Source organism: Prinia subflava, chromosome 9 (genome assembly GCF_021018805.1).
Source record: "Prinia subflava isolate CZ2003 ecotype Zambia chromosome 9, Cam_Psub_1.2, whole genome shotgun sequence".
Classification (NCBI taxonomy): Eukaryota; Metazoa; Chordata; class Aves; order Passeriformes; family Cisticolidae; genus Prinia; species Prinia subflava.
Window position 1 is genome coordinate 453,396 of NC_086255.1, and position 27,816 is coordinate 481,211.

General features: G+C 55.5%; 1 protein-coding gene across 2 annotated transcripts in view; it reads right to left on the minus strand.

Moving 5' to 3' along the window:
- Positions 1 to 27,174, minus strand: part of PWWP2B (PWWP domain containing 2B) — a 41,413-nt gene extending 14,239 nt beyond the window's left edge. The window contains exons 1-3 of one of the 2 annotated variants that reach the window (XM_063405036.1): positions 26,919 to 27,174; positions 20,702 to 22,340; positions 10,795 to 11,274 (exon numbers count right to left, since the gene is read on the minus strand). In XM_063405036.1, the coding sequence (XP_063261106.1) occupies positions 20,720 to 22,340; positions 26,919 to 27,079 (1,782 nt within the window). In that variant the 5' untranslated portion in view covers positions 27,080 to 27,174 and the 3' untranslated portion in view covers positions 10,795 to 11,274; positions 20,702 to 20,719. Of the gene's footprint in view, positions 1 to 10,794; positions 11,275 to 20,701; positions 22,341 to 26,918 lie in introns of those variants that run through there. The other variant, XM_063405037.1, reaches the window with a different exon arrangement.
- Positions 27,175 to 27,816: the final 642 nt, after the last annotated feature.

The window sequence follows — 27,816 nt, forward strand, 5'->3', positions numbered from 1 at the left end:
AAGTCCCAAGCAGAAGCACGGACCTTGGTAGATACTGTGTTCCTGGCTAGGGATTTATGGAACATTTAACCCAGGTGGCTCATCCCTGACCTTCCTGTCACACACAGCTGATGCTTTTCTGTTTGCTATGAATACCCTGTTTGTAAACACAGCTTCCCTTTCCAGATTAGCTGTGTCTCTGCTGAGCTGCTCTGTGGCGCCCTTGACTGTTTGGACACAAACTCCCAGGGTTCCTCCCTGTTCCTCCCACAGCCCCATGGCATCCCCAGGCCACCTCCCCTGCCCCCAGCCGGGGTCTCTGCTTCCCCCCAGCCTGAGGCGAGTGCCCCATCCCTGCTCCCACGGGCACCACGCAGCGCCTCTGGCCACCCAGCCCTTCCTCTGCCCTTCTCGTTTGCCAGTCAGGGCAACGAGACTTGTCTGTGCTTCTGCAACAGCTGGAGAGCCTAAGACTGCTGGGAGAGGAGCTGTGTTGCCTCTGGGTGAGGTTTGATTGCTGTGGGCGGGTGAGGTGCAGATCCCAGCGCTGCACCGGGAGTGACTCAGCGGAGACTCCCTGGCTGTGCAGTCTGGGTGTGACACAGCCATCCCATCCCCCTGGCAGCCCCACGTGTCCCTAGCAGGCTTCAGGGCATGGAGGTGTCCTGGGGTACCAACCACTGCTCCCGAGGGGCTCAGGATGAGAGCAGACGAGAAGAGTGCCCTGGGAGCTAGCTGGCAGCGAGCAAGCCAGGGCACCTGGCAGTGACCGAGGTGTCATGTGGGCACGCCTTGGATGGACAGCCACAGCTGCTCACAAAACCCTGCTCATTCCACTGTCTTCAGGCTGAAAACCAGGGCCAGCATCAGGAAAGCCATCCCTGCTTGCAAAGCCAGGTTACACTGGAGCAAGTGGACTTCCAGTCATGGCACAGCACGAAGGATGTCCTGCCAGCAGCTTACGTACCTCTGATAGCCTGGCTTGTGAGCACATCCCACCTCATTACTGCCAGAGCTGTGCTGAGGTGGGCAGGACTGAGGGAGGAGATTTTCTTTTCCCTTTCAAAAGACTCCTGTGCTTCAGCCTGCAGCGCCTGCCATCACTGACTCCATCATGGCCTGTGTTCCCAGGGCGAGGCATTCCCACTGCAGCTGCCCAGGTTGGAGCTGCAGTGCAGCCCTGCACTGCTGGGTGTGGCACAACCCTCCTGACCAGAAAGCTAGCTAGAAAACATGACCTGCTCACGAAACAGATGCTGTGTGTGCTTCAGCTGAGACACGGGTTGATTCACAGCCCCCAAACCCTGGCTGCAGTCAGCCTGTCCAGCAGGTGGCAAACGGCGAGAAGCACAAGAAAGGCAGGGAATAATCTGCTCAAGGTGAGAAGGTTTTCTGGTTAGGATCTCAGAAAGTTTTGGGACCAAGGTCAAGCTGCCAGCTGGCCTGGAGCACAGCCAGCTGGCAGCCTCACTGGTTGATTCCTGAAATGCCACAGGAGTTGCTGTCGGTGTTCCCAGGCATGGGAGAAGCCCCCGAGCCCAGCCCCGGTGCTGGCCCTGCCCGGCCGGGCACTGCCTGCAGAGCCCTGGGTCAGCAGTGCCAGCCTGCAGCTCCTTCCTGCTCATCATTTATCCGAGGGGACTCTTCTCCTCAGGCACCGTGACTGCAAGCCTGTGATTTATGGGAGCTCCACCTGTGCTGCTGCTGGTGTCACCACGGATGGCTCCAGAGGGGTTTCCTGCTGGCTGCCGCCCGAGAGCCGCCCCAGCGAGGAGCCCGGCACGGGCTGCACGGGGAGCAGCAGCTCACAGCTATCATGTACCATGCTCCCCAAGCAACAGCATCTAAATTTGGCTCTCCACCTAATTCCCTCTCCGGAGGAAGCGTCAGGTTTCCACCGGGCACAGGTTGGCAGTGGCTGGCAGCTGCTGGGAGCCTGACCGCAGTGCCTGGCAGCCCGCACCAGCTCCCCGTGCTCGGGGGTCCCACGGGCAGCTCCCAGGAAGGGCCTTGCTGGGACATCCTTCAGGTCTCACAAAAACAGCTGAGGATCGAGGGGAGCTCACCCCAAGGGCTTTCCCCTGCTGCCCTCCAGCCTCTCCAGCTCCTTTTTCTCTCCCTGCCCTGCCAGGATCTCCTCTGGGGTGCCATCCAAGCCAGTAGTGCTGGCCTTCCCCAGGACAGGGGCTGTGCTGCCTCTGCAGCTGGGCCTGGTGGAACACTCACAGAGAGACAGCTGCAAACATTGCAGCAAATCATTGCCAGTATAGGGATTTAGTTAGCAAGGCCTAATAACTGCAATTGAAAGGCCAAAACGTTCGAAATGCTCAATTTCCAGTGCATAAACTAGATTTCTAGTCCATTTATTGCCTTTCAGTCAGAGATCTGATGCACTGGAATAACAGGCTCCCTGTGTTTGTCTGGCTTTTCAGTTCTGCTGCAAACAAAAGTTTATTGACCTAAGTAGCACTTCCTCCCCAAGACATCAGGAGTGCAATGGCTGACTGCTGGATTTTAAAGCAATTCAGTGAGAGGAGATTGCCACTGCAGACATTAATATTTGCAATACTGCAGAGCTGCTTTCAGTCTCTTGGGGACAAGGAAGTTTGTGGGAGATCCCGTCTGATCCCTCCTGGCAGCGCGTTGTTGCTGAAGATGTGACACGTCCCTGTGTGAAGTGACACAGCCCGGCCCCGCTGAGGGCTCTCTGGTGAGAGCTGAGGCCTGAGCTGAGCTCTCCGTGCTTCTGAGAGCTGTGCCAGCGCTGGCACCGAGCTGGCTGTGCCCTGTGCTGGCAGCGGGGACACGGCTGCTGCCAGCCCCGCGGCGGATGGGAGCACTGAGAGCACTGAGAGTGTTTTCTAGACAGGAAAACGGCACAATTGGGCAGGGATGTGTCTCGGCATGACCTCACTTCTCGTTCTGCTCGGTTTCTGCAGCCCGGGCTGCACCTTCGGTTCCCGTCAGTGCCAGCCCTTCCCCTCCTGTGCTGCCACTGCCGCAGCTCCGGCCGAGCGTGTGCCCTGCCCGGGCGGGCTCCATCCCGGCCCCGAGGGACCCGGGGCACCCACAGAGGGCAGGGCGGGGCCGGGCTGTGCCCATGTGTCCCCTTGTGTCCCCTGGGCTGTCCCCTTGTGTCCCTGGGCTGTGCCCATGTGTCCCATTGTGTCCCCTGGGCTGTGCCTGTGTGTCCCTGAGCTGTGTCTGTGTGTTCCATTGTGTCCCTGAGCTGTGCCTGTGTGTCCCTGGACTGTGCCCGTGTGTCCCCTGGGCTGTCCCCATGTGTACCTGGGCTGACACAGGGCTGTCCTCGTGTGTCCCATTGTGTCCCCTGGGCTGTGCCCGTGTGTCCCACTGTGTCCCCTGGGCTGTGCCCATGTGTCCCCTGAGCTGTGCCCATGTGTCCCTGGGCTGTGCCCGTGTGTCCCATTGTGTCCCCTGAGCTGTGCCTGTGTGTCCCTGGGCTGTGCCCGTGTGTCCCCTTGTGTCCCCTGGGCTGTCCCCGTGTGTCCCTGGGCTGTGCCCGTGTGTCCCATTGTGTCCCCTGATCTGTCCCCTTGTGTCCCTGGGCTGTGCCCGTGTGTCCCCTTGTGTCCCCTGGGCTGTCCCCGTGTGTCCCTGGGCTGTGCCCGTGTGTCCCATTGTGTCCCCTGGGCTGTGCCCGTGTGTCCCATTGTGTCCCCTGGGCTGACACAGAGCTGTGCCCGTGTGTCCCCTGCCCAGGGCACTGCACGTTCTGCATTCAGCTTCATCCCAAGCCAGCAGCAGCAGTCTGGGTGCCCCGTTTTGGGATGCAGCGTGTCTGGGATTTCCTCTGCAGCAGATGCACGGCAGGCAGGCGCTGCCTCCTGCCCACTGCCGCTGCAGGACCTGCTTTGCAAGGACAGCACTGGTAAACAGCACTTTTGTTTGCTGACTTGTAGCAAAGGGAAAAGCCCAAAGCCCTGCACAAAAAGTGCTTTTCTAAACAGAATGCTGCTCCACGCTTCCCAGAGACTCTGGTGGTTCCTAACAAAGGAACGCTGGTGGCACCACCCAGGAAGGAGCATCCATCACCACCGTGCAAGGAACTGCTCTGAACTGCTGCTCATAATTCAGCCCCAGTATCTGTAGAAGAGGGGGGTTGGGAACCCATTAATTACAGCTGATAATTAACATCTGTCAGAGAGAGTGCAATTTAACCTTGGAACAAGGAGGAATTAAATTGGGGTGCAAAGCTGCCCTGGTGAGAGCAGCAGCAGGACCCTGGCACCGGCAATGAGGCTGGGACCAGGCACAGCAGAGAACAGTGTCATGGAACAGGTTTAATTCAGCCAAGCACCAGCTTTCCTCCAGGCCTTCTGCAGCCTGCTCGAAGGAGGGGACACCAGTTTGTGTCCAGGAGCTGCTGCTTTTCTCCCCACACAGGGCTGCTGGGCAGGAGCAGCCCCTGCACACACACGGGGGATGGGGCACAGGGGGTCCCCGTGTCTCACCACCCTCCCCACTGCACCTGCAGCCAAATTTGGCTCCTTTGGCTCCTCTGTGCTGGCTGTGCCTGGCTGTGATCAGAGCCAGCCAGGGTCTGCAGAGAGATGGAGTTGGGCCCTTCCCATGCAACATGGCCTTGCCGTGGGAATGTCATGGATTTCAGGTCTCTGAACACAACAAACCTGGGGCAGCTACAGCTCCATGAGACTCAGACATTGGTGTTACCAGCCTGTGAGCAGAGGGTGGCAGACACAGGCTGGGGAGTTCTCCTAGAACCCCAGAATCACTGAGGTGGGAGAAGAGCTCCAACACCATCGAGGCCAACCTGTGAGCGATCCCCTCCTTGGCACCCAGACCAGAGCACTGAGTGCTGTGTCCAGCTATTCCCTGGACACCTGCAGGGGGGGTGACTCCATCTCCTCCGTGGACAGCCCCTGCCAAAGCCTGGCAACCCTTTTCCCACCATTTGTACAGGAGAAGTTGCACTTGTGTAGCTCTCCCAGCCATCTGTGAGTTGCCCCAAGACTGGGTTATACTGAACAAGCCTTGTCCTTTCAGTTGAAAAGATGCTTTCAGAAAGAGGTCATAGACAGAAAGGTGAAACAGATGTTCCCAAAGGCAATTCTTGCCCAGACCCCTACTCCTGTTTCTTGAAATTGCTGCAATTATCATACCAAGAGCTGTTTCATGTGTCAGGGACCATCCCCTGAGGCTGAGCTGGCAGCACAAATCAGCGTCTGGCACCAGGGAGGAAAATTACCTGTATATTGTAATAAACTTTGTTAGTTCGAGCCATGGTGGGAGCAACCACTTGGGAAAATGTTGATGGAATTTCTGGTGCACACACACACAAGCCATAATAAAAAGAAAGATAAAAATCGTTATAGAAGCAGGAATAATTCCCTGCTGCTCCCCCAGGAAATGCCTCTCACCAGCCCAAAAGGTCCTGCAAGGTCCTGCAGTTTGACAGCTGCCTGTGGGCATCACCCTGTGGCTGCCAGAGCCTGGCAGGTGCTGCCCACAGGGACATGTGCCTGGCCAGGGAGCACTCAGGGATTTTGGGTTCATGATCCCACCATGTTTTCCAGGGGGAACATGGACATTCCACAGAGAACATGTGTGATCTTCCTTGCTCAGACACCTTTTTGGGGGACTTCAGAAGAAAACATCAACTCCAGAGAAAAGCTAAACACTCCAGAATTCATAGAATCATAGAATCTCCTGCATTGGATGGGAGCCACAAGGATCGTCGAGTCCATCTCCAGGCCCTGCATGGAACATTCTCAAAAATCCCACCCCAAACTCACTTTTGTGCTCCTCCATTACCAACTTCAACATTTAATGTTCCCAAAATAAACCCTGTCCTCCCCAAACCCCTCTCACTCGCGCCATTACCCCAACTACCTGACCCACCTAATTCAGCACGCACTCACACCGAGATATTTCCAAATTTAAAACATCCTCACACACTGAAATTCACCCCGGGATCTGACTGGAGAAAGCAGCACGGGCTCTGGGTTTTTATGTGTTAGAACCCCTTGGGAGACCAGCATGCACCCACATAGTGGCTTTGAACGCCTGCACACTCACACCCTCTCCTGCCAGGGAACAGACCCAAATTCCAAAATTATCCACTCCAAACAAGCATTTTCTCAGCCTACTGTGTATCAGCAGCCAGTGAGTAATTCACAGTGGCTCTAAGTTTAGCTAACGAAGCTGTGACTCATCAGCCAAGCCTCCGCGCCGCTGGGAAATTCAAGTTTTCTTTAGCAACAGAGGTCCAACTGTGGAAATTATAAGTAATTAGGGTTTGGAGAGGCTGCAGTAACATGAGGATTCCTATTTAAACCTCAGTGATGCAGATATTGGTGCCCGTGGTGCCTTGGTGTCACACCAGGCCTGTGCCGGTGCCGTGGCAGAGCCGGCGCTGGGCGGGAGCTCCGGGCTCCGACCAGCAGAGCCTGATCCCCAGCCCTCCTGAGCTCACACCCAGCAGCAAATTAAAACCACGCAGAACCCCTACAGCTCTGCCAATGGGCAGCAAAATGATGGGCTGGGGGAAGAGGCATGAGCAGAGTGGAAGCAGGCAGGATCCCCACCCCAGCCAGCCGGGAGCCGCAAAAGCAGAGCGAGCTCCCACTCTGGAGCCAGCAGTGCCCCTGACCTGGTGCCCTGTGCCTGTGGGGCTGGCACCCCTCACTCCAGGTCCCACTGGTTCCCCTGCCTGTCCCCTCCTTCCCACCAGCCCTGCTGCCTGGCCCAAGGCTCTCCACCGGGAGAGCCACCTTCACCTTCAGCATCCACCACACGTGGCCCGAGTGGTGACCTGGTGTCACCATCCCCGTGCCAGGGGCAGCCTGGGCTGGCAGGGGTGGACACAGGAGCTGGGCAGCTCCCGGGCAGCCTGGGCTGGCAGGGGTGGACACAGGAGCTGGGGAGCTCCCGGGCAGCCTGGGGTGGACACAGGAGCTGGGCAGCTCCTGGACAGCCTGGGCTGGCAGGGGTGGACACAGGAGCTGGGGAGCTCCCGGGCAGCCTGGGGTGGACACAGGAGCTGGGCAGCTCCCGGGCAGCCTGGGCTGGCAGGGGTGGACACAGGAGCTGGGGAGCTCCCGGGCAGCCTGGGGTGGCAGGGGTGGACACAGGAGCTGGGGAGCTCCCGGGCAGCCTGGCCTCGGGGCCCTGCGAGGGTGAGAAAGGTGGGGCAGGGGGCTCCAGGTCCCCCCTGGCTCCCTGGTCTAACAGCAGAGCCATAAATCCTGAGACACAGAAAAAAACACACTGAGGCTGCTTGTAAGTCCTCTGCCATAGGCAGGAATAAAAAATGGACAGATCTAGTAAAATAAGAAAAATTCCCACATTCCAGAAGAGCAGGTATCTCTTTTGCCAGGATAAAGCTATTTTCACACTTAAAGCTCCATTTTCTCATGAAGGAACACTTCAGCCTCAGGAAGGGTTACTGCAGTGAGGCTACAGCCAGGCGAGGAGGACGGATCAGTGCAAAGCTGCTTCCCAGGATCCCTGGGAAGTGCCCAAAGAGGGAACAGAGAACAGAAATCTTGAAGCTGGAAGAGAGACAAGAGAAGAAGCTTTAGGGAAACATCACAGGTTTAGACAGAAGCAGGTGCTACGATGGTTTGCCCACCACCACTCCAAAATTTAATCTATAGATTTAGAATATTAGCGAAGAGCCTTATTACAAAAAATGCCGATAGGTTTGGTATTGGTTGGAATAATGGTGAGGGACCTTGGACAAGGGCCTGGAGGGACAGGACAAGGGGGAATGGCTTCATCCTGACAGAGGGCAGGGTCAGATGGGATACTGGAAATTCTGCCCTGTGAGGGAGGTGAGGCCCTGGCAAAGGCTGCGCAGGGAAACGGTGCCTGCCCCATCCCTGGAAGAGCTCCAGGCCAAGCTGGATGAGACTTGCAGCAACCTGGTCTAGAGGAAGGTGTGCCTGCCCTGGCAGGGGCTGGGACAGGATGGGAAGCACAGAGAATGCTGTAGACCACTCACTGTTCCTGAATGTTACATTCAGGTTTGTAACCCAATGCAGCTTTTACTCTGACAGAGTAACAGACTGAATTAAGCCATTCCAATCCCATGTTATTAAAAGTGATATTTAGAATCTTCCACATCAGCTTTTCCAAACCAGTTAAGAAATGAACCATCACTGTACTCTTGGCTTTTGCATTTGCACTTGCAGAGAAATTATTTTCAGTTATGTGCATAATGGCCAAGGCAAAGAAGCAATTTGCTATGAGATTTATCCTTTCAGCCTTGCCAAAAGCTGTTATCTTTCCAGTGAGGAGCAGTGGGGCAGCTCTGGCAGCCTCCACTGCCCCACAGCTGGGCTGGGCTTTGGTGCTGTGTAAGGCTGGGGTTTAATCCACCTCTGGCACTGAGCTGTGAGTCCAAGCAGGACCTGTGTCCCCTGCTCTCACCTGCCTCCCAAGCACCATTTCTCTGTTAACATGTTTGTACTGCAACTCTCTGTGGCAGATCTTAGTCAAGGGGCAAAAATCCAGTGACTCACCTGCAGCACTGAAATGTCACTCCTCTGTTTCATGCTTTAAGCTGCTGTTAGGACAGACAGACAGACACCTGTAAGACCAATGGGCATCACAAGGGACACAGCAAAAACAAGGACACCTGTCACACGAGCTTTTCAGTGCTCTCTGGAGGAGAGTCCCTGCCCAGCCCCGGGCACAAAGGGCAGCAAACCAGCCTTGGAATCCTGCTGGCACCGGCATTTCCCCTGTCTCAGCAGCAGAGCCTGGGGCAGGAACAGCCCATTGTTTGCTCTCCACAGGGCACAGCAATGTCAGGAATGTCACACACCCAGGTGTAAGGACACAGGACCCCTGCCTGGACACAGAGCCTGCAGGGAGCACAGGGGAGCTTTCTGGCATGGACACAGGTACTCACCCCTCAGCCAAAGGAGCAGAGTGCTGCCAGCACGAGCTGCCAGGGCCCATTTGTGCCCATCCATGGGCACAGGGCAGGCCAGCAGGTCTCACTGTGCTGTGACACAGCTGCCAGGGCTGATGTGCTCCAGGGGCTTTACTGCAGACAGAGTGGGGGAAAGCTGGACATCCCCTTAAACAACCCCACCCCGGGGACCACTCCAGGGTTACAGGATGACACCAGGCCTGAGCAAATCCCCCCAAGCCATCTCATGACCCAAGCCTAGAGAAAATCAGTGGTCCCACATGTGAGGTATCACACAATTGCCTCACACCCAGCAGAGACTGAACAGCTGGTCTGAAGAATGCTCCTGCCTGCTCATGGGACCCCAGTGCCGTGGGCTGCCTGCTCAGGAACACGGCCAGCACTCACCTACTGTCCTTGGAGACATCTCCTGCAGCCTTGGAGCAGCCTTTCCACATGTGGGGTGGAGCAGCCCTTCCCTGGAGATGGGAGCAGACAAGTGCTTTTCCTGGGAGCAGTGAGGAGTAGGGTCCTGGTTCATTTTGTTTGCCTTTTAAAATTATTTTTTAAGTGAACAGAAGGCTGTTTGTACCTCCCCAGAGCTCACTGCTGCAATGCTACAGCCAAACGCCTGGCAGCACTTTTGGGCAGGAATTTTGTACAATGCACAACTGTGTGAGCAGAAAACACAAAAGCACCTCACAGCCATCAGGTCAGCCCAGGCCTAGCTCGAGAAGATGCTAGAAAAAACCTCACAAAGAGTTCCTGAGGCCAGACAGGCAGGAGCTAAGAAAGGCAGGGCTGTTCCTTGGAGCAGGAGCACTCCCAGCACAGCAGCACCTCTGCCAGCCCGGGTAAACACCCACTGCACAAAGGCTTCACACAAGGTGCAGGAACACATCTCCTGCTATATACTGCTGTCCTTCTTGCACTTATTTTTGGAAAACAGGAAGCTCATTGATTTGTTTGCAGAGGTGACCAAAATGGGCCTTGGCAAGCAGCTGTCCTGGTTCAACATCTCCTGTTCCACACCACAGCCTTCCTGCTGCTCTAAGGGATGCACATTTCACTCGGTGGGTGCTGGGCTGAGACTCAGCACAAGGGCTTTGGTGCTGAGCTCTCCTTGTGACACTTTGTGACACTGAAACGGGAAGCTCTGACCTCTCTTGCTGACATTCAAAGCCCACAGTGTGAACCAGCACAAAGCAGGAAGACACGAGCCCGTGTGATTTCCGACCTGCTCGCTCTAACTCAGCGAGGCTTCATCCCTGTGTTTGCTGCAGCACGTCCAGCTGACAGGAAGCAGGATCAGTGCAGAGATCTGTCCCACAGCCAGACAGCATTTCACTGGGCAGGGACACTGAGCTGTTTTCTCCAGCACCAGAAGCAACAGATCACCTCAGATTAATGTCTCTGGACTACGGGAATCCAAGGAAAGGCTAGACTAATGCAAACCCAAAAAATGAACTGATACAGTTCCAAAATCCTATCCACAGGTCACTTTAATTTGTGAACCATTTGAATTTGGCAAAAAAAGCTGTTGGTTTGCTGGTTTAGAATTGTGCATCACCTCTTGGTGGTGAGTAAGGAGAGGATCCTTCTCCAACATGCTTAAAGGGCCTTAAATCACACTCATGGAGTGTGAGCATACAAGTTCATGCTCATATTCATGTTCCTGTTCAGTGCAGAACGTGGATTCCCTCCCTGTGTGGAGGCAGCAGCTCAGCAGGACCCCTCTGCAGGCAGCAAGGGCAGGCCCGGGCTGTGCTGCTCTCCTGGTGACTGGGGAAGCACAGGGCACCCAAAAGCAGCCACGTCACCAGCACTGCTTGCCCCCGGAACCACTGATTCTCCTGCTGTGCAGCAAAGGACACGGGAAAGCTGGAACATGCAACGAGAGCCACACTGGTGCGTGTTGCACATCTTCCAAGGTTTAATAGACACAAAGTGAGTCCATTGTACTGAAGTCACTACAATTTCATTCTACTGCATGTCCTGACCCAATTACATTTCTCAGAGTACAGTATTGAATGAAAGTTCGGTAGCTTTAAAATTAACAAGTGTGTGAAATCTGTAAGTAAAATAAGCAGCAGCAATAATCTGGGGAATTTTATCAAGAATAGCTAACTTTTAGGTAATAAATACATTCCGAGATGTGGTTTTTGCTGTTCTCCTAGTTCACTGCCGTCCGACTGGTCAGATTCTCCTCCTAGGGTCAGATATCCTCGAGCCTTCCCTGCCTGGCGCCAGGAGAGCCTCCCAGCTCTGTGCCCGTGGTGGCGTGCCCAGGAGCCTCCCCCTCGTGCCACGGCGCCCGCCCTTCTCCGGGGAGCGCGGCCGGGCGCTGCAGACTCGGACCCTCTAGGAGAACAGCTGTGCTCGTCTTCTGTTACCTTGAGGAAAGGCAGACAGGGAGAGGTTACTGTGACGGAGCGGCAGGGCACACGCTGCAGCCTCCCTCTAAATATAGCCAGGAATTCTCCTGTCCCAGCGGGCCCAGCAGGCACAGCCAGCAGCGGCTGCAGCACGGGAGAAAGGTTAACAAACCCAAAGTAAGAGTGGGAATTTTCCCCAAGACCAACACGGTATGAATTTCAGTGATGATATTAATCTGCAGTCTGGCTTACAGATTCTGCAGTCCCTCTTCAGGTGGGTTACTGCAGGTTAATCCACCACAAGTCCCCACGGAGCGCGCCACGTGAAGAACATCTGCCTCCACTTTCCGAACACAAGCTACCAAATAGGATTACTCTCCCCGTGAGAGCAGTTGTACAGAAGCTTTCCTGGGAACCTGCAGGGGCTGAAGCGCTGACCGCAGTGCCCCGGCCACAGTGCCCGAGGCAGAGCAGCCGTGCCCTGGGGCTGCTGGGCCCCGCAGGCTCCCCTGCCCTGCCCCACAAAGGGAGCAGCACTGCGGGGCCGTGGCACAGCCAGTGTCCCTCCCCAGCCCTGTGCCAGTCCCCTGGGCTCAGGGCTGATACCTGAGAAAGGTGCAGCTCCTGGAGAACAAGAAGCCAGGCAAAATCTAGGGGAGTCCTCACCTGCACCCCTGCATGCAGGAGAGACTTACACTGGCCCTGCAGGCCAGGTTACAGAGTGGGAGCCCTGGAGGAGTTCAAGGGGAGCATCCGCTTGCCTTCAAGTGCAGAAACCAGAAGACACGTGGGACCACTGGGTGATACAGAGCCAAGGGAGAGGAGGGCACAGAGACCTGCACCCACACTTCACACTGCCCAGCTGCAGAAGCATCACTGCTCCCAGGGCAATGCAGCTCAGCAGCCCAGGAACATGACCAGCCCCAAGTCTGTGCACACCAACCACAGCAACTGCAGCTGAGCTGGAAGTGCAGGAGACACCAGCTCGGATGTGTGTTCCTGACACACGGCATCAACACCATAGAGAGCACATCAAAAACCTTCAAACCACCCCCAGCTGAGGTTTGTGACTTACAGAGCACAATGAACCAAGAACACCAAACACAGGAAGAGGATCACATCTCCAAAGCTGCTGACATGGCAGCAGCACTGCTTCTGCAGCAGGGGACCCAAAGTGACACTGATTCGCTCAGACTCAGCATCCAGAACGATCTGCATTGCCCACACAATGCAGAATGCAACGAGCTGATTCAATACCCAGGAACATCTGTCCCAAAAGCTGTATTCCAGAGAAGGGCTGCAGTCAGGTTTCATACACTCCTTCAGTATTTGGCAGAAACTGGGAGGTCTCACCCCGGGGCTCTATTACCTGCAGCCAACAGAGTATAAATTCATACCTAATCTTGCAAGAGAATCTCTTTGTCTTCTGATGAACAGAGAGACTTTCAAGAACACACAACAATCTCACCTGCAGGTTTATCACCTTACACCTAGGAAAGCCTTTCTGAGGCCCAGGGACCTGGAACAACATTCCTCAAGAGGCTTTCAAAGCACTGACCCTTTAGAGACGGATTACAGAGTGAGAAGATCTTGTCTAAACAGGAAAAAATGCATTTCCTGGCTGAGGAGGTAACAACAAGCCCTCGGGTGCTTGGATTCTTTGGGATTTCTCACTGGGAGGAAGGAAGAATCACACCAGAAGTGATGCCAAACAGGTCCCAGGGAAGGGTCCTGCCACTGCCAGGGCAGATGGGGACAGGATTGGGCCCAAACCTCACCTGCTCTGGGAACTACCTGAGGGTAATATCAGGGATTCTGTCCTGTGGGAGAAGGCTGGGGCTGCCAGCAGCAGAGCAAGCTGCTTTAGAACAGCTGGATGCTCCTGGAACACTGGAGCCTCAGCATGCAGCTGGTCCCTGTGCCTGGGTGGGCACGCAGAGCTCTGCAGCCGGGCGCGAGGGGCACAGCCACCCGTGGGACAGCCCTGGTGTCTGCACAGGAGTTTTCAGGTGTCCAAGAGGAGCTGCAACTGACAGCCCATCCTAAACTCTCACTTCATCCCTGGAAAGCCTCGGAAATTTATGTTTAAAAACCACTTCCAGCATGGAGCAGCAGCTGACGCCCCACGCTCCAGGCACCGCTGCTGCCTCGGCCCACATGTGAGTAACTCACACAACACAAGGGGGCTGACCCAGGACAGCCTGGGTGCCAAGCTGGGTGTCCTAAGGAGAGCCAAGGCAGCTCCCCTGAAGCTTGTTCGTAATTTAAAAAATGAAGTTTTGGATCAAATAAAGCCATTCATAAATTCAGATTGAGCGGCAGCAGCGAAGTGCAGAAGACAATTTATCTTTGGAGGTTGCGGCACCCCAAATGTGCCCAAGCAACTTATTTTGAGGATTATTTGCTAATCATAAAGCAATTAACAGCAGGCTGTAATTGAGCATCACCAGATCAGCCTTCCTCCAGCCATCTCTCCTTGGGGGAAGTGCAGAGAGGCTGCTGCTAGCAGCTGACTGGTGAAGTCCTGCCTTCCCTTCCCTTCCCGTCCCGTCCCTCGCAGGAGGAAGGGAAGGGTGGCAGCCAGGTCCCCATCTCTGGCCCACTGGATGAGGTTTTGGATCTGTCTCCAGCTCTCAGGGCACCACAACCCAGCTGACTTGAACAGGCTGGCAGCCACGTTCTCCAACACTGCAGTTCTCAAACTCCATCATCCAAGCACCCCTGTGACAAATCCTGCACTGAGGGTTTCTGCCTTTGGAAAGGACTGTTTTCCACATGAATAGATGGCTCAGGTTATTGGCTTGCATCGAAACAGAGCAAGTCATCACTTGCAAGGGAAGTCAAACTAGTAATTTGCTACAATTCATTCAGCTGCAGAGAGCACACAGGAAATATACTTTATAAAGAAACCCAGGCTGGCTGATCCTGCACTAGCACGGCCTATTGCAGATGAAACAGGAACTGGTACAGCAGTGAAGGCATTTGCTCTGTAGAAATTCATCAGCTTAATGACAAGAGCCTTCATTAACACCTGCCCAGCTCCTCCCTGCCAGAGACACGCAGGCAGTGAGCAGGGCAGGCAGTGAGCAGGGCTGCAGTGAGCAGGGCAGGGCAGGCAGTGAGCAGGGCAGTGAGCAGGGCAGGCAGTGAGCAGAGCAGGCAGTGAGCAGGGCAGGGCAGGCAGTGAGCAGGGCAGGCAGTGAGCAGGGCAGGCAGTGAGCAGGGCTGCAGTGAGCAGGGCAGGGCAGGCAGTGAGCAGGGCAGTGAGCAGAGCAGGGCAGTGAGCAGGGCAGGCAGTGAGCAGGGCAGGGCAGTGAGCAGGGCTGCAGTGAGCAGGGCTGCAGTGAGCAGGGCAGGCAGTGAGCAGAGCAGGCAGTGAGCAGGGCAGGGCAGGCAGTGAGCAGGGCAGGCAGTGAGCAGGGCAGGCAGTGAGCAGGGCTGCAGTGAGCAGGGCAGGGCAGGCAGTGAGCAGGGCAGTGAGCAGGGCAGGCAGTGAGCAGAGCAGGCAGTGAGCAGGGCTGCAGTGAGCAGGGCTGCAGTGAGCAGGGCAGGCAGTGAGCAGGGCAGTGAGCAGGGCAGGCAGTGAGCAGGGCAGGCAGTGAGCAGGGCAGGCAGTGAGCAGGGCAGTGAGCAGGGCAGGCAGTGAGCAGGGCAGGCAGTGAGCAGGGCAGGCAGTGAGCAGGGCAGGGCAGGCAGTGAGCAGGGCAGTGAGCAGGGCAGGCAGTGAGCAGGGCAGGGCAGGCAGTGAGCAGGGCAGTGAGCAGAGCAGGCAGTGAACAGGGCTGCAGTGAGCAGAGCAGGCAGTGAGCAGGGCAGGCAGTGAGCAGGGCAGGCAGTGAGCAGGGCAGGGCAGGCAGTGAGCAGAGCAGGCAGTGAGCAGAGCAGCCAGTGAGCAGGGCTGCAGTGAGCAGGGCAGGAGGACACCACGATGTGGGGCACCAACAGGGTCATGTGGGAACAGCCCTGGCACCAGTGACCCTCCCACTCAGGTGAGGTCACGTTCACCTGCACGGGCATCCACAGGCAGGGGAACATTTCTGCTGCCCATGGGCACCCTGAGGGGCAGAAGACACAGCCACAGCCCTCACACACCAGAGGGACATCGTCACCTGTGCACATGGCAGGGTCCTGCTGCTCCTGCTCTGTCACAGAAAGCCCCTGGAGAAGCAGGAGAGCACTGGCAGCTGACTGAAGAGCTGCAGACGTGGGGCACAGGGCTGTAGATGTGCAGAGCATGAGCCCTCCAGCTATTAAGCTGAGGTATTAAGCCCCATCTGTGCCCTTGCTGCCGGACACCAGAATCCTATTTCAGCTGCACGTAATCTCAGGATGTGCAGAGTTCATTATCTGGCTAATGCAGAGCCCATGTGGTCTCTACAGGTAGAGACAGCCCACTGAACAGCTGCAGCAAGCAGATTTAAATAAAATAAACCAGGCCCCATGTGGTAGTATAACCCCATCCAGCAGCCAAGACCCTTGCAGCTGCTTGCTCTCTCCCCCACCAGCAGGACTGGGGAGAGAACTGGAAGGGAAAAGCTGGAGAACTCATGAGTTGAGATAGATAACATAATAGGGAAAGCAAAAGATGCACACACAAACAAAACAAAACAAGAAATTAAAACCCTGCTCCCATGGGCAGGCAGCAGTGTTCAGCCATCTCCAGGAGAACAGGGCCCTATCACATCTAACCGTGACTGGGGCAGACACCAGCACCCCAAATGTCCCCTCTTCCCCCCACTTTATACACGAAGTATGATGTCATATGGAGTGGAATACCCCTGGGCCAGTGGGGGTGACCTGTCCTGGCTGTGTCCCCTCCCAGCCTCCCACACACCCGCAGCCCCCTCCCCAGCATGGCTCTACAAGGGGCAGGAATGGCCTTGCCTCTGTGCAAGCCCTGTTCAGCAATAACAAAATCACCTCTATTCTATGCACAGGGAGATCTGCAGGATGTCACCCAAGGTGCAGCCCCAACCATCAGTGCTGGGCACACAAAAATGCAGCACAGTCTATTCTGGACTCGTTCTCCCACCCTGAATTAGCATGCAGAGACGCTGACTCCAAGCTGTGCGCAGGAAGACTGAGAAACAGTAATTATGTTGGAGGCCTGGTCTTAGTGGACTAAAGCATCTAGAAAGCAGGCCAAGAAACATCTCAAGCATTCATCTTCTCTGCTGAAATGCTGCATGTGACCGGGCAGGTGTGTTAAAAATACAGCTATCACACCAATCATCCCCAACACTTTATAACAAGATACAATATTTTTGTGGCACTGGTAGAGCAGAAGAGAGGAGGTAAGAGGAAAAGAGGAGTGATTGATGCTGCTTCACAAACTGCATGGACACACAGAGCCCTGAACACCTTTGAAGGTGAAGTCACAACGTGACATTCCAGGTTTTACATTAGTGGTTTCTACAGTGAGCATGCAGCTCTGAGTCTGCTGCACACAGTAGCAGTGTGATGGATGGCTTGATGTACTGACACTGAGGGTCTATTAAGCTCATAGCAATTAAAATGAAAGCCTTCAGCATCTGCAAGTTTAATGGTTCCACAGTCACAGCCTGGGGACAGGGGAGAGAGAGGAAGAATAAAGGATTTTCCAGACTGAAAAAGCAAAGAAATATACATGTTGTAAACTTGTTTCATGTAGAGATGTGGATGAAAACCAACAGCAGTTTTTACTAGAGGTTTACCGCATGTCTGTGTGCAGGGAGAGGGCATCAGCCATAAGGAGCCACCCAGGAGGATCCCAGAGCAGCATCCCCAGCCCTGCAGTGGCCTGTCCCTGCAGGGACACGCTGCCCACGCTGCAGGGCTGCAGCAACACGTGCTCCTTGTAAAGCCCCTGACCCCACCACGCCATGCATGCCTGGCGCAGGAAGGGGGGCCTCTGGAAACACAGGTGTCCCTCCCTCCTGTGCCCCAGCCCCAGGCACAGCTCCTTCCCAGTAAAACGTGTGTGCCCCAGCCAGAGGCACAGCTCCTTCCCAGTAAAACGTGTGTGACCCAGCCCGAGGCACAGCTCCTTCCCAGTAAAACGTGTGTGACCCAGCCCGAGGCACAGCTCCTTCCCAGTAAAACGTGTGTGACACCAGCCAGAGGCACAGCTCCTTCCCAGTAAAACGTGTGTGACCCAGGCCAAGGGTCCTCGCTCCCCCTTCCCAGCCCTCAGCTGGGCTTTCCCCAAGGGAAAGGCAAACGTGTCACTCCAAGCCAGGGGCAGCTTTCCTTGTGCCTTGCGCTGCTCCTTGCTGTCGCTCACAGGGAAGCTACAGAGCAGCACCAGAAGATGCTGAGCAGACACGTCTCTCCTGGCACTACTCTAAACCGTGTCTTACAAGTTTGAGTTCTACAGGCTGCTATTCTGCCTGTTGTTTTTCCAGAAACTTGTTTTACTTAATTAAAACCCTGTCATTACCTGACTAGTACTTTCCTTGCAAAGAAACCCCAAGGACAAAGCAGTAACAACAAGAAGTGATCCTACCAGCTTTTCCAACTCAAACCAAGTTAAAAAAAAAAAATCCATTTTTTCCAGTTTTGTGCATCCACAAATGACCTGCAGTGTTTGTACATTTTTCCAGTAACTACCCTCTGCAGAACACATCACATGCCAGAAGACAGAAAGTTTCACAATAGGAAGTGGCAGTCACAAACTTCTGCTGTGCCCAGGATTAGCATGAGCAGTGTCAGTGTTGAAGCCACCTCATGGACTCCTGATGACAAAAACCTTTGTGCCACTGCTGGTGAAGCCCCAGCATGATGGGTTTTACAGGGTTCCCATGAGTATTATCAGGTTACCCAGAGCAGCTGTGGCTGCCCCATCCCTGGAAGTGCCCAAGGCCAGGCTGGACGGGCTTGGAGCAGCCTGGGACAGAGGAAGGTGTCCCTGCCCATGGCAGGAGGTGGAATGGGATGGACTTCAGAGTCTCTTCCAGCCCAAACCCTTTCATGCCATCCTTCAGGGAAGGACAGTCAATGGGCAGCTGAAGGAAACAGTTCAGTTCTACCTTATGGAAAATCAAGGAGAGCAACAAAATTCAATCCTCCTGCAAGGAGAGAATTAGATACAGACAATTCTCTGAAATAATGAGCAGTTTTATAAGTGATGTAACAAAACTGCAGACATGTTGGTCTAAGTGGGAATCTAGGTAAATGTGATGTGGAACACAGGAAGTTGTGTAGTTCTGTTTTTCTGGTTCTGCAGTTCTTTATCCAAGAGTCATGTTGTTTTCAGCCTGGCAGACTGTGTTGGCAGCTCAGTTCAGACATGTAAGGCAGGAAATCCCCTGTGGAAATCCAGCTGAAGGATGCCAACAAAACAGTGATATCTGATAAATTTATATACCCATGCAGAGGTTTGGCTCAAGAGCACAGAGGGAAGAAATGCTTTGGTCTAATGCAGGCCATCCCATCATTTTCTTATCCACATGTTCTCCAGATGTTCTTCTTTCCCCCCGTTTACAGACCTGCTCTGTACCTGTAGCTCAGATCCCATGGTGTCTCTGGAGCAAGGGCTGCTTCTCCTGCCCTGCCCTGCAGCCTGTCCCCATCCTGGCCAGGCCCTCGTGGCAGCAGAGCCAGCACTCCCTGCGGGCTGACGTGCAGGGGGCAAACATCCTCCCATCCTGACCTGCAGCAAGCATCCTCCCATCCTGACCTGCAGCAAAGCATCCTCCCATCCTGACCTGCAGCAAAGCATCCTCCCATCCTGACCTGCAGCTCCGGGCCGGGGGCTCCTCTTGGCCTTCCTGCTCCCAGGCACTGACAGGCACAGCCAGCCTGGCTGGTCTGAGGCACCAGGGGCTCCTGTGAGCTGTCCCTTCTCCTGCAGCTGGGCCATGCCAGCCCACCCAGGGCCACCAGGCAAGGACACATGTCAGGAACGGTGATGACACTCATTACTCAAGAGGATGGAGTTTGCTGCTCTTTTAACCAGAGCACCGTCCAGACAGGAGCCATGGATTGGCCAGGACTCTTCCACTGGCAAGGACAGCACACTCTGGGGGCAGCAGGTTTATTTATACTCCTGATCTAGCTAATAGGAATTTGGGTCCAATCCAAACACTCTTGATTATAATAAAGTCTTTAGCCAGAGTCAAGCAGCAGTTCTATGGGCAAGATCAAGGAGGAAGCTGAAATGTTGCTGCTGCAGTTGTCCAGACACCCTGAGTACACAGTGTGAATATGTCATGCTCTGGTTATTTACTCCAGCCAGGACTGCTGGGATGGAGTCATAACCCAAGCAATGCAAGTCCTTCATCACACCCAAGCAAGGGGTGAAGTCCCATGACAGAGGGTATTAAAAAAATCCCCTTTCCCCATCAGGATTACATGAGCACTGACCGTGCCAGTGCCACTGCATTATGACAGTTCAGATAAAGAAGAGTCCAGAGAAGCAGCACTGCCTTGCTCACACAGAGTCCTTCAAGCATGAAACAGGGCAGAGCATTCAGGGGACAAAATAAGGAACCACACTGCATAAAGCATGGCCTTTGACACAAGGCTCTTCCTAGTGATACCTCTGGTTTTTGACAAAAAGTTAATCCCTCCCCTTGTATAACACTATCACAGCTGAGGCCTTCTCTGGACAGTGATGACTGGAAAGTCGTGAAATGATTTCAGGTTTTATCCAAGTCACTGCATTTTCCCCATGGACTTCTATTCCCAGTCATGCCACATCCTGTATTTTTAGGTAGCAAATTTTCATCCCAGGCAGATTGTTTGATAGAAAGGGAAACCCATCCCCATCCATTACAAATAATCAGCTCTCACACTTCCATTCCACCTAATGTCCTCACACAGAGGTGAAGCCCAAAGGAATTTAATTTGATCCAGACCATTAGACCCAGAGAAACACTGAAAATTTAGGTACAAATCAAATCTCAAGTATTGTGAGAGATATTAAAATACTATTCCCCAAAGACAGTTTTTGGTTAATCATTTTGAGGAGCCATAAAGGACCTTCCTAAGAAATCCAAACCAGAGGGATCAGAGGGAGGGGAGCAAAGGGCCCCAGGGGCCCTGGACTGTAACAGATAATTGCTGGGCACCAGCACACTCATATGATAAATGTCATCTTAATTCCAGTGAGTTGTAGTACTTTGACCCAAGGAAACTGAAAGCCTGGGAGCTGTTAGTCTTTCAGGCACACAGCTACAAGTTTATCAGCTCTCTGAACAGGCAGTGTGGCCTCCTCACAGCATCCTGCCTGGCCTGCACTTCCCTCTGGAAACAGAGGCTCCGATTCCCACAGTCCCCCAAGAGTTTGGAATTAAAACTTCTCACCACCTCTGAAATGACCCCACCAACTATCAGCCAAGCATTTTAGTTTCACAACTGTCAATCTCAGATTTAATGGAAAAACAAATGCAAACAAATAGTGGAATAGGATTAAAAAAGCACCAGGCGGCTTTTCATGGCAAGCATTAGTCTAGCAATCCCTCACCTGATACTGGAGGCAGAGTTATGTCTCAAACTGTGTTAAGAGGTCTCGTATTTCTGGAGTCAGGTGCTCCACTGCCTTCGCAGCTTCCGTGATCGCCTTCCGGTACATCCCTTTCTTCTTGCGATTAAATCTCAGTTTGAAAAACTCCGAGAAAGGAGAGAGTTTTGAAACAGATAAGAACGAAGTCGTCGGAGAACCAAACCATGACACTTTAGCTTCTCGCCACGAAGGTTCCCCGTTCTCCTTCTGGCTGAGGTTTATGTCAAGAACACGTGCCGGCCACCACGGAAACCCGTGAATTTTACCCCAGACAATATCCCCCACTGAAACAGTCCTTCCATCTTCTGTAACACATTTAGACACACTCTGCGTGTGCAGTCTGACTGTCAGTGGTGGCACAATTTTACGCTCATCTTTTGAAGATGAAGAGACGGAGGCATCATCACCAGGCAGAAAGTCAAATAGTTCTGGTGATGTCACTTCTGAACTAGAAGACTTGGATTCATCTAGACTGTCATTGCTACACACCGATAAACTAGAAGAATCTGCTTTTCTTTTACGGTAATTCATGAGGAAAGCCAAGTTATCGTGTCCATCTTTACCCTGGGGAAACCTTTTAAAGTCATCATCTTCACCTGAACTGCCTGAAGATATCTCAGCCAAACTTCTGTCGGTGGACTCATCATTGTAAAACGCCCTGGGATTGGACTCCCTGCTGTTCTGGAGGACGCTGATTTCGTCAATCAGTTCTGCCTTATAAATTGAAACGCTCTGACCGTCGTCGATGCGATGGGGCTTCAGCCGAATCTTTGGGGGTGGGACATCCACGCTGGAATGCACTGGCCGTGTGAGCTTCAGTTTTGGAATGGAAGCAAGCTGGCTGCCTGCTGACTTGTCCATTAAACATTTGGTTTGTCGACACCGTTCAGAGTCCCTGGTCTCCTCTTGGTCCCCGGCCCCGTTCTGCAACGCTTGCTCCGGACAGAACGGTTTGACCGAGCCATGAACTCGGGAAGGGATTTTTACCACCTCACCCTTCCCTTGTGGAGTACTGTAGGATATTTTTATAACCGGCGTTCGATGCACCAGTTCCCCAGAAAACTTGTCATCCTCCCTCTTCTCTCTTTTGTTCCTTTTCTCCACGTAGTCGGGGTCGCCGTGCTTCTTCTGCTCCTTGTCCTGAACGCTCAGCTTCCTCCTGGTCTTGGCGCTCTGCCGCGGCGCGCCGGCGTCCTCGGGGTTCAGCGTGTTCTTGCACTTCTCGCACAGCACCTGCCTGGGCCGCAGCCGGATGGTGCTCATGATGAGCCTGCCCGGGTCCCTGTTGCGCGACAGGCGCCTCCTCGTCCTCTTTATGGTCCGCGGCGGCGGCTGCGGGACCCACTGGTTGTAGGTGTGCCGCAGCCACAGGGGCCGCGGGAAGGGCGCTCCCTCGAAGTAGGGCGGGTAGGGCGGGGGCCCGCCCGGCGCGGGCAGCAGCGGCGGCAGCGGCTCCTCCGCGGGGCCGTGGGCCGGCTGGTGCCCCGCGGGCTGCGGCTGCGGCTCGCCCTGCGCGGCGGCCCCGGCGGCGGCCGCGCCGTTAGCGCAGGGGGGGTCCTCGTGCTTGGGGAAGGAGGACGGCAGACAGAACAGTCCAGACCTGCATCGGGGCGAGAAGAAAAGGGAGGGAAAGAAACAGAGTCAGGAGCTTTGAAAGGCGCTTCTCTGGGAAGCCGAAAGATCCCAACATCCAACAGCTTCAGCACTGAGAACTCAACACCTTCCCTTGACTTCTAAGACCAAGCAGCCAATTCTGCCACTGAGAAAAATAACAGCAGTGCAGAAATTTGGTGACATGTTCTACTCTTCTCCCAGAAAAAGCACAGGGATCAAAACCTCTATTTTTATGAACTCTTGGCACAAAGTTTTGCTCGAAGAAGTTGTAAGTTTTATCCCACAAAGCAGCTGACTGCATCAGCAGGCTGGCAAGGCTGGAGGAGGGATGTGATATGGCCTAGCCTGGGGAGCTGTGAAACTGCCCCTCTTCTCACTGTAAATGCAAGACTGATTTTCCAGTTTTTCATTCTGAGCCTGAACACCTTGACTTGGGTGGGTAACTTGCACAAGTTCACCAAGTAGACCAAGGAGCTCTGCTCCTCTTCCCTGGTCTCTCCAAATTCAGCTGCATTTGGTAACATAAGGCACCCACTACTTCAGAAAGGCAGGGTTAACAATGATGATATTCTGTCCTTCAATATCGAGTCTCATTACAGGCCACCAAAGTACGGACATGGTATCTTGCCTGGATACTGGCAAAAGCAAATCCTCTGAAATGCTGAAACTCACAACTGCAATTCATGTCTCCAAAATTTATGAATTTATGCCCTTGGCCTGGCATTGGCAATATTATGCTAACACAGCACTGGAACAGATTCTGCCCTGAACACTGACTCTGATTGGGCAGTGCTCGCTGCCTTGGCTTTCCAGAGACATTTCTGAGACGCTGCTGAGAACACACTGTCAGGGAAGTGTGGGGGCCTTTTTAATATGAACAAAATGCTGTACAGGAGTTACGAAGGAGAGAAAGGAATGGAGAACAGGCACTGACCAAATACCAGCGTGTTTTGGATGCTACATTCCCATTCCCCTCCTTGCCAGCCATTGCTTTCTTTCCAATCACCAGGACGGAAGGACCCTTCCTGAGGCGAGGGAGGAGTGTCTTGCTGGTGTCACAGAGAAGGACACTTTGAGAAGCGTTAGCAGAAGGGCACTGAAGAAGAGCTGAAGGCATCAGTGCCACACCTCTCACCAAGAGCAGCACAAAGCCACTGCCATGGGTTTCCTGACAGAGAGGAGCCTTCAAAGTCCTTCCCCACTACTGAAAAAGTGCAACAATCTGCTGTTAAATTACAGTTTAACTGGGAAAGGATTAAGCTGTTGAAATCATGTAATCTGGAACAAAATATTTTTGTTCCAAGTGCCTTTTTTTAAAGAGACAATCAAGAATGTAGGTGTCTTCAAAAGACAACCCAGAAAACAGTACAGTTTGTACAGCCAGACAGAGATGTCAGCACATTCATAATCCAAAGTGAGACCATTTCTGAATGAAATGATGGCTATAAATTGTGGTTATTTTATGCAATGAGATTGCACGACTTCGTCACAACAGAAAACTGCTCCTGATGTAGACACAAGCCCACTCCCCCTGTTCAGGTCACTGAACCCTCCCAAGTGGCACAGAGCTCCTCACCTGGCAGAAGTGGAGCACCCAAAGGTTCACTCACAGGACGGTTTGTGCCTGTGGCATTAATGCAGCAGCACTGTAACCCCACTGGGCTGGAAACAGCCTCTGTGCCATGGAACAGACCCCAGGGCACTGCCCTCCCCAGCTGCCACCCTGTGCCAGGCACCAGCTCAGCAGAGAGGCCTGTCAGAAAGATGGGGACAAACTTCTCAATAGGGCCTGCGGGGAAAGGGCAAGGGGTGATGGCTTACCACAGCAAGAGGGGAGGGTTAGATGGGATCCTGGGAAGAAATTCTTCCCTGGGAGGGTGGGCAGGCCCTGGCACAGGGTGCCCAGAGCAGCTGTGGCTGCCCCTGGATCCCTGGCAGTGCCCAAGGCTGGGGCTGGAGCAGCCTGGGACAGTGGGAGGTGTCCCTGCCATGGCAGGGGGTGAAACAGGATGAGCTTTAAGGTCTCTTGCAATCCAAGCCATTCTGGGATTCTGTGATTAAAGCAGCAGGAAATACTGCTGATGGGATTTCACCCTGCTTGTAATCCCCCTTTCTGGGGCAGCTGCAGCCAACTGGACTTGGTTACCTCAATCCAGTCTCTGCTTGGTACAGGAGATGCCACCCTCTCTTATTTATACCCCTGCATAATTTAAACCCAACTTTTAAAGTTCAATTGCAGCAAATCTTCAAAATCTCGTTACCAGAAACACTGTAACTGCACTGAAATCTCTACTTGAGCATGTTCACTGTGGTGCTCACTTTGAGCAGAGCCAATTTATCAGACACCAGTAACTGCCAGTCCCTGGGCAGGCCCTGGTGCTGCATCATCCAGGCTGGGGCAGGAAGGGACACGCACAGGAGGGACACGAGCACTTTCTACTGCAAATAATTCCCCAGCGGTTGGAAGGTCAGGCATGACTGTTCCCTACATCCCCCTGCTCCTAAAGGCACAGGGGGCGGGCAGGGGGAAGGCAGGGGGCAGGGCAGGCAGGGCATGGGCAGGGCACGGGCAGGGGCAGGTGGGCAGTCCTGCTGCCCATGGGCTTATCCCCTGCAAACCTGGGCAGGTGGTTCAGGGTTCAAACCCACACCTGCCTCTGAGGCGTGCAGCCGGGACCTGGATGGCCAGGGGTGCCCTGGGTGCTCAGGCCTTCCTCCTGCCCAGCTCCCCACTCGCTACACTTAGCAGAAATAATCCTGGCATTACAGATTGTCTGTGCTGGAAAAGACCTTAGAAATCCTCCAGTTCCAACTCTCCTGCTCTGGGCTGGGATGTCATTCATTAGACAAGTTGCTCCAAGCCCTGTCCAAGCTGACCTTGAACACTTCCAGGGATGGGGCAGCCACAATTAGTAAATCAGATTCATCTACTGTGTGATGCTGAAATCACTTTAAACCACAAAACAAAGCTGAAGAGCTACCACACAGGCCTCCCTTCCCTTTTGGGGCAATCTCCTCTTTCTATGCAGGTTTCTAACAACCTGCTGTAGTGGCTCCTCTCCTGCCAGCCCCATCTCACTGCCCCGGGGGTGCAGGCAGAGCATGGGTGACCCCTGCACAGGGACAAGCTGGTGGGACACAGCTCCATCAGCCAGGCAGCAGCAGCAGGAGAAACAGCTCTGCCACATATTCATTTCAGGCACTCCAAGTTCAGCACCAAGTGGATAAATTCCTGCTGCCTTTGGGACATATCCTGACCTTCACCTTCCAGTCGCTGCCAGGCCGACTCCTGTGTTCTGCTGCAGGATGAACAAGAACTCTCCTCCCCTCCACACCGCAGACCTGGGATGACTGCAGTGCTCGCTCCAAGGCCCCAGGGTCTGCCAGGAGCCAGGCACCTGCCCACAGAGTCCCCTCCTGGTGCTGGCCACCCCACCTCCCTGCCCCGCCACGCTCAGCACAGGCCAGGCAGTGCTGGGCACCGCCACGGGCACGGTGCGGCGCCAGGGGACGGCCACAGAACGAGCACCGACCCTTGGGGACAGCCCCAGTGCTCGGAGGGCACCACTGCCCTCCCACCCAGCACAGACCAGGGTCACCACGGCCAGGGCTGGGCAGCACCGGGCTGCAGAGCAGCCTTAAGGCCTGGGAAAAACCCATCTGGCTGTTTCTTGGACCCACTGGGGGCAGGAGGAAAAAAGATGAAGAAAAATAATAGACAAAGGTTAGGGTGAAAAAAAACAGGTAAAAGAAGTGTCACTGCAGAGGAAGACAACTGAAATGTGAGACGGCAGAAACAGCTGGTTTAGGGGGCTGGAGGAACACCAACTGCTCGGGCTGGGACCAGACTCCGGGGTGGGTTTAGGGACTCTGCCGTGTTAGGTGCCTGAAGGCTTTTGAAAATCTGGCTCCAGTTTTCCGGGATAGCCATGTGAAACTAAACAAATGACCAAAGTGAAGCTCGGAACTGCTGCTCCGCACATCGTGCGGGATGGATGAGAGGCGAGGCTGCTGTGCCCCCCACCCGGCACACAGGAGCGGCGCTGCTCCCCGCGGAGCACGGCCCGGCACCGCCGCAGCAAAGGCACCCTCGGGCCCGGTGAGCACGGGGTCCGGCCGCGCACGGCCGCGGACCCGCGGAGGGGGCTCGCCCCTCGCGGCTCCGCAGACCTCGGGCAGGGCCGGGGCGCCGCGGCCGCAGCCCGCGGGAACGCAGGGACACCGCGGGGCCTGCCCGGGAACCGCCGCCCGGCTGCGGGGCCCTGCCGGGGCCGCGGGGGGGCTCGGCGGGGGAGCCCGGGCAGCGAGAGGAGGGCAGGGGAGGGCAGCGACCGGCGCGGGGGCTGCGGCCCCGGCCCGGGACACGCTCACCGGGCCACGTGCGGGGCCGGGCCGGCCCCACCGCCCCGGCCCCGGCCCCGCTCCGCCCGCCGCGTGCCCCGCGCCGCTCCCGGCCCCGCCGCTTTGTCCCGCCCGCCCGAACAAAGGGCGCGGGGGCAGCGCGGCCCCGCCGCCGCCGGCCCCGCTCCCCCCGCGGTCCCGGTGCCCCCATCCCCGTCCGCACCTCTTGGAGCAGTCCAGCAGCACGCCGGTGAAGCGCCGCTCCCCGCAGCTCAGCGTCACCACCAGCGTGTCGTTCACCATCTGCTCCACCAGCACCGGCACCCACGCGCCCACCCGCGGCGGCGGCGCCCCCGCCGCGTCCCCCGCGCCGGGCTCGGCCATGCTCCCGCCGCTCCCCGCCGGCGGGGCCGCTGGGCCGGGCCGCGCCGTGACCTCACGGAGCGCCCGCCGCCGCCGCCCGTGACGTCACGGGCCCGCCCCGCCGCCGGCCATGACGTCACAGCCCCGCCCCGCTACCGGGCACGTGCGCGGGACGGGGCGGGGCTGGCCGGGAGGGGCGGGGTCTGTTCGGAAGGGGCGGGGCCGGGCTGGGGGCGGGACCGGCACCTCGCGCCACCTGGCGGCCGAGCAGCGCCCCGGCACCGCGGGCGGAACGGGGCGGGGCCAACCCGGGGCGGGAAAATGGGCGGGGCCATCGGGGGTGGAACCAACACGGGGGCGGGGCCATCAGGGGGCGTGGCCATCGGGGGCGGGGCAAATCAGGGGCGGGGCAAATCGGGGGCGGGGGCATCGGGGGCGGGGCCATCGGCAGAGCCCAGCCCCTCCCCGGGCAGCTGCTCCATGCAAAGAAGTTCTTTCTCACGTTGGGCTGGCTCTTGCTGTGCTTTAGTTTCTGGGCACTGCTCCGTGTCCTGTCTCTGGCACCACTGAGCAGACTCTGGCAGCGGCCTCTGACAGCCCCTGGGGAGATTTGTGTGGATTGATGGGATCCCCTCTCAGCCTTCCCTTCTCCAGACTGAGCAGGCCCAGCTCCCACAGGCTCTCCTCATCTCAGGGATGCTCCAGAACCAAAATGAGCTCTGTGGCCTCTGCTGGACCCTCTCCAGTGGCTCCTTGGC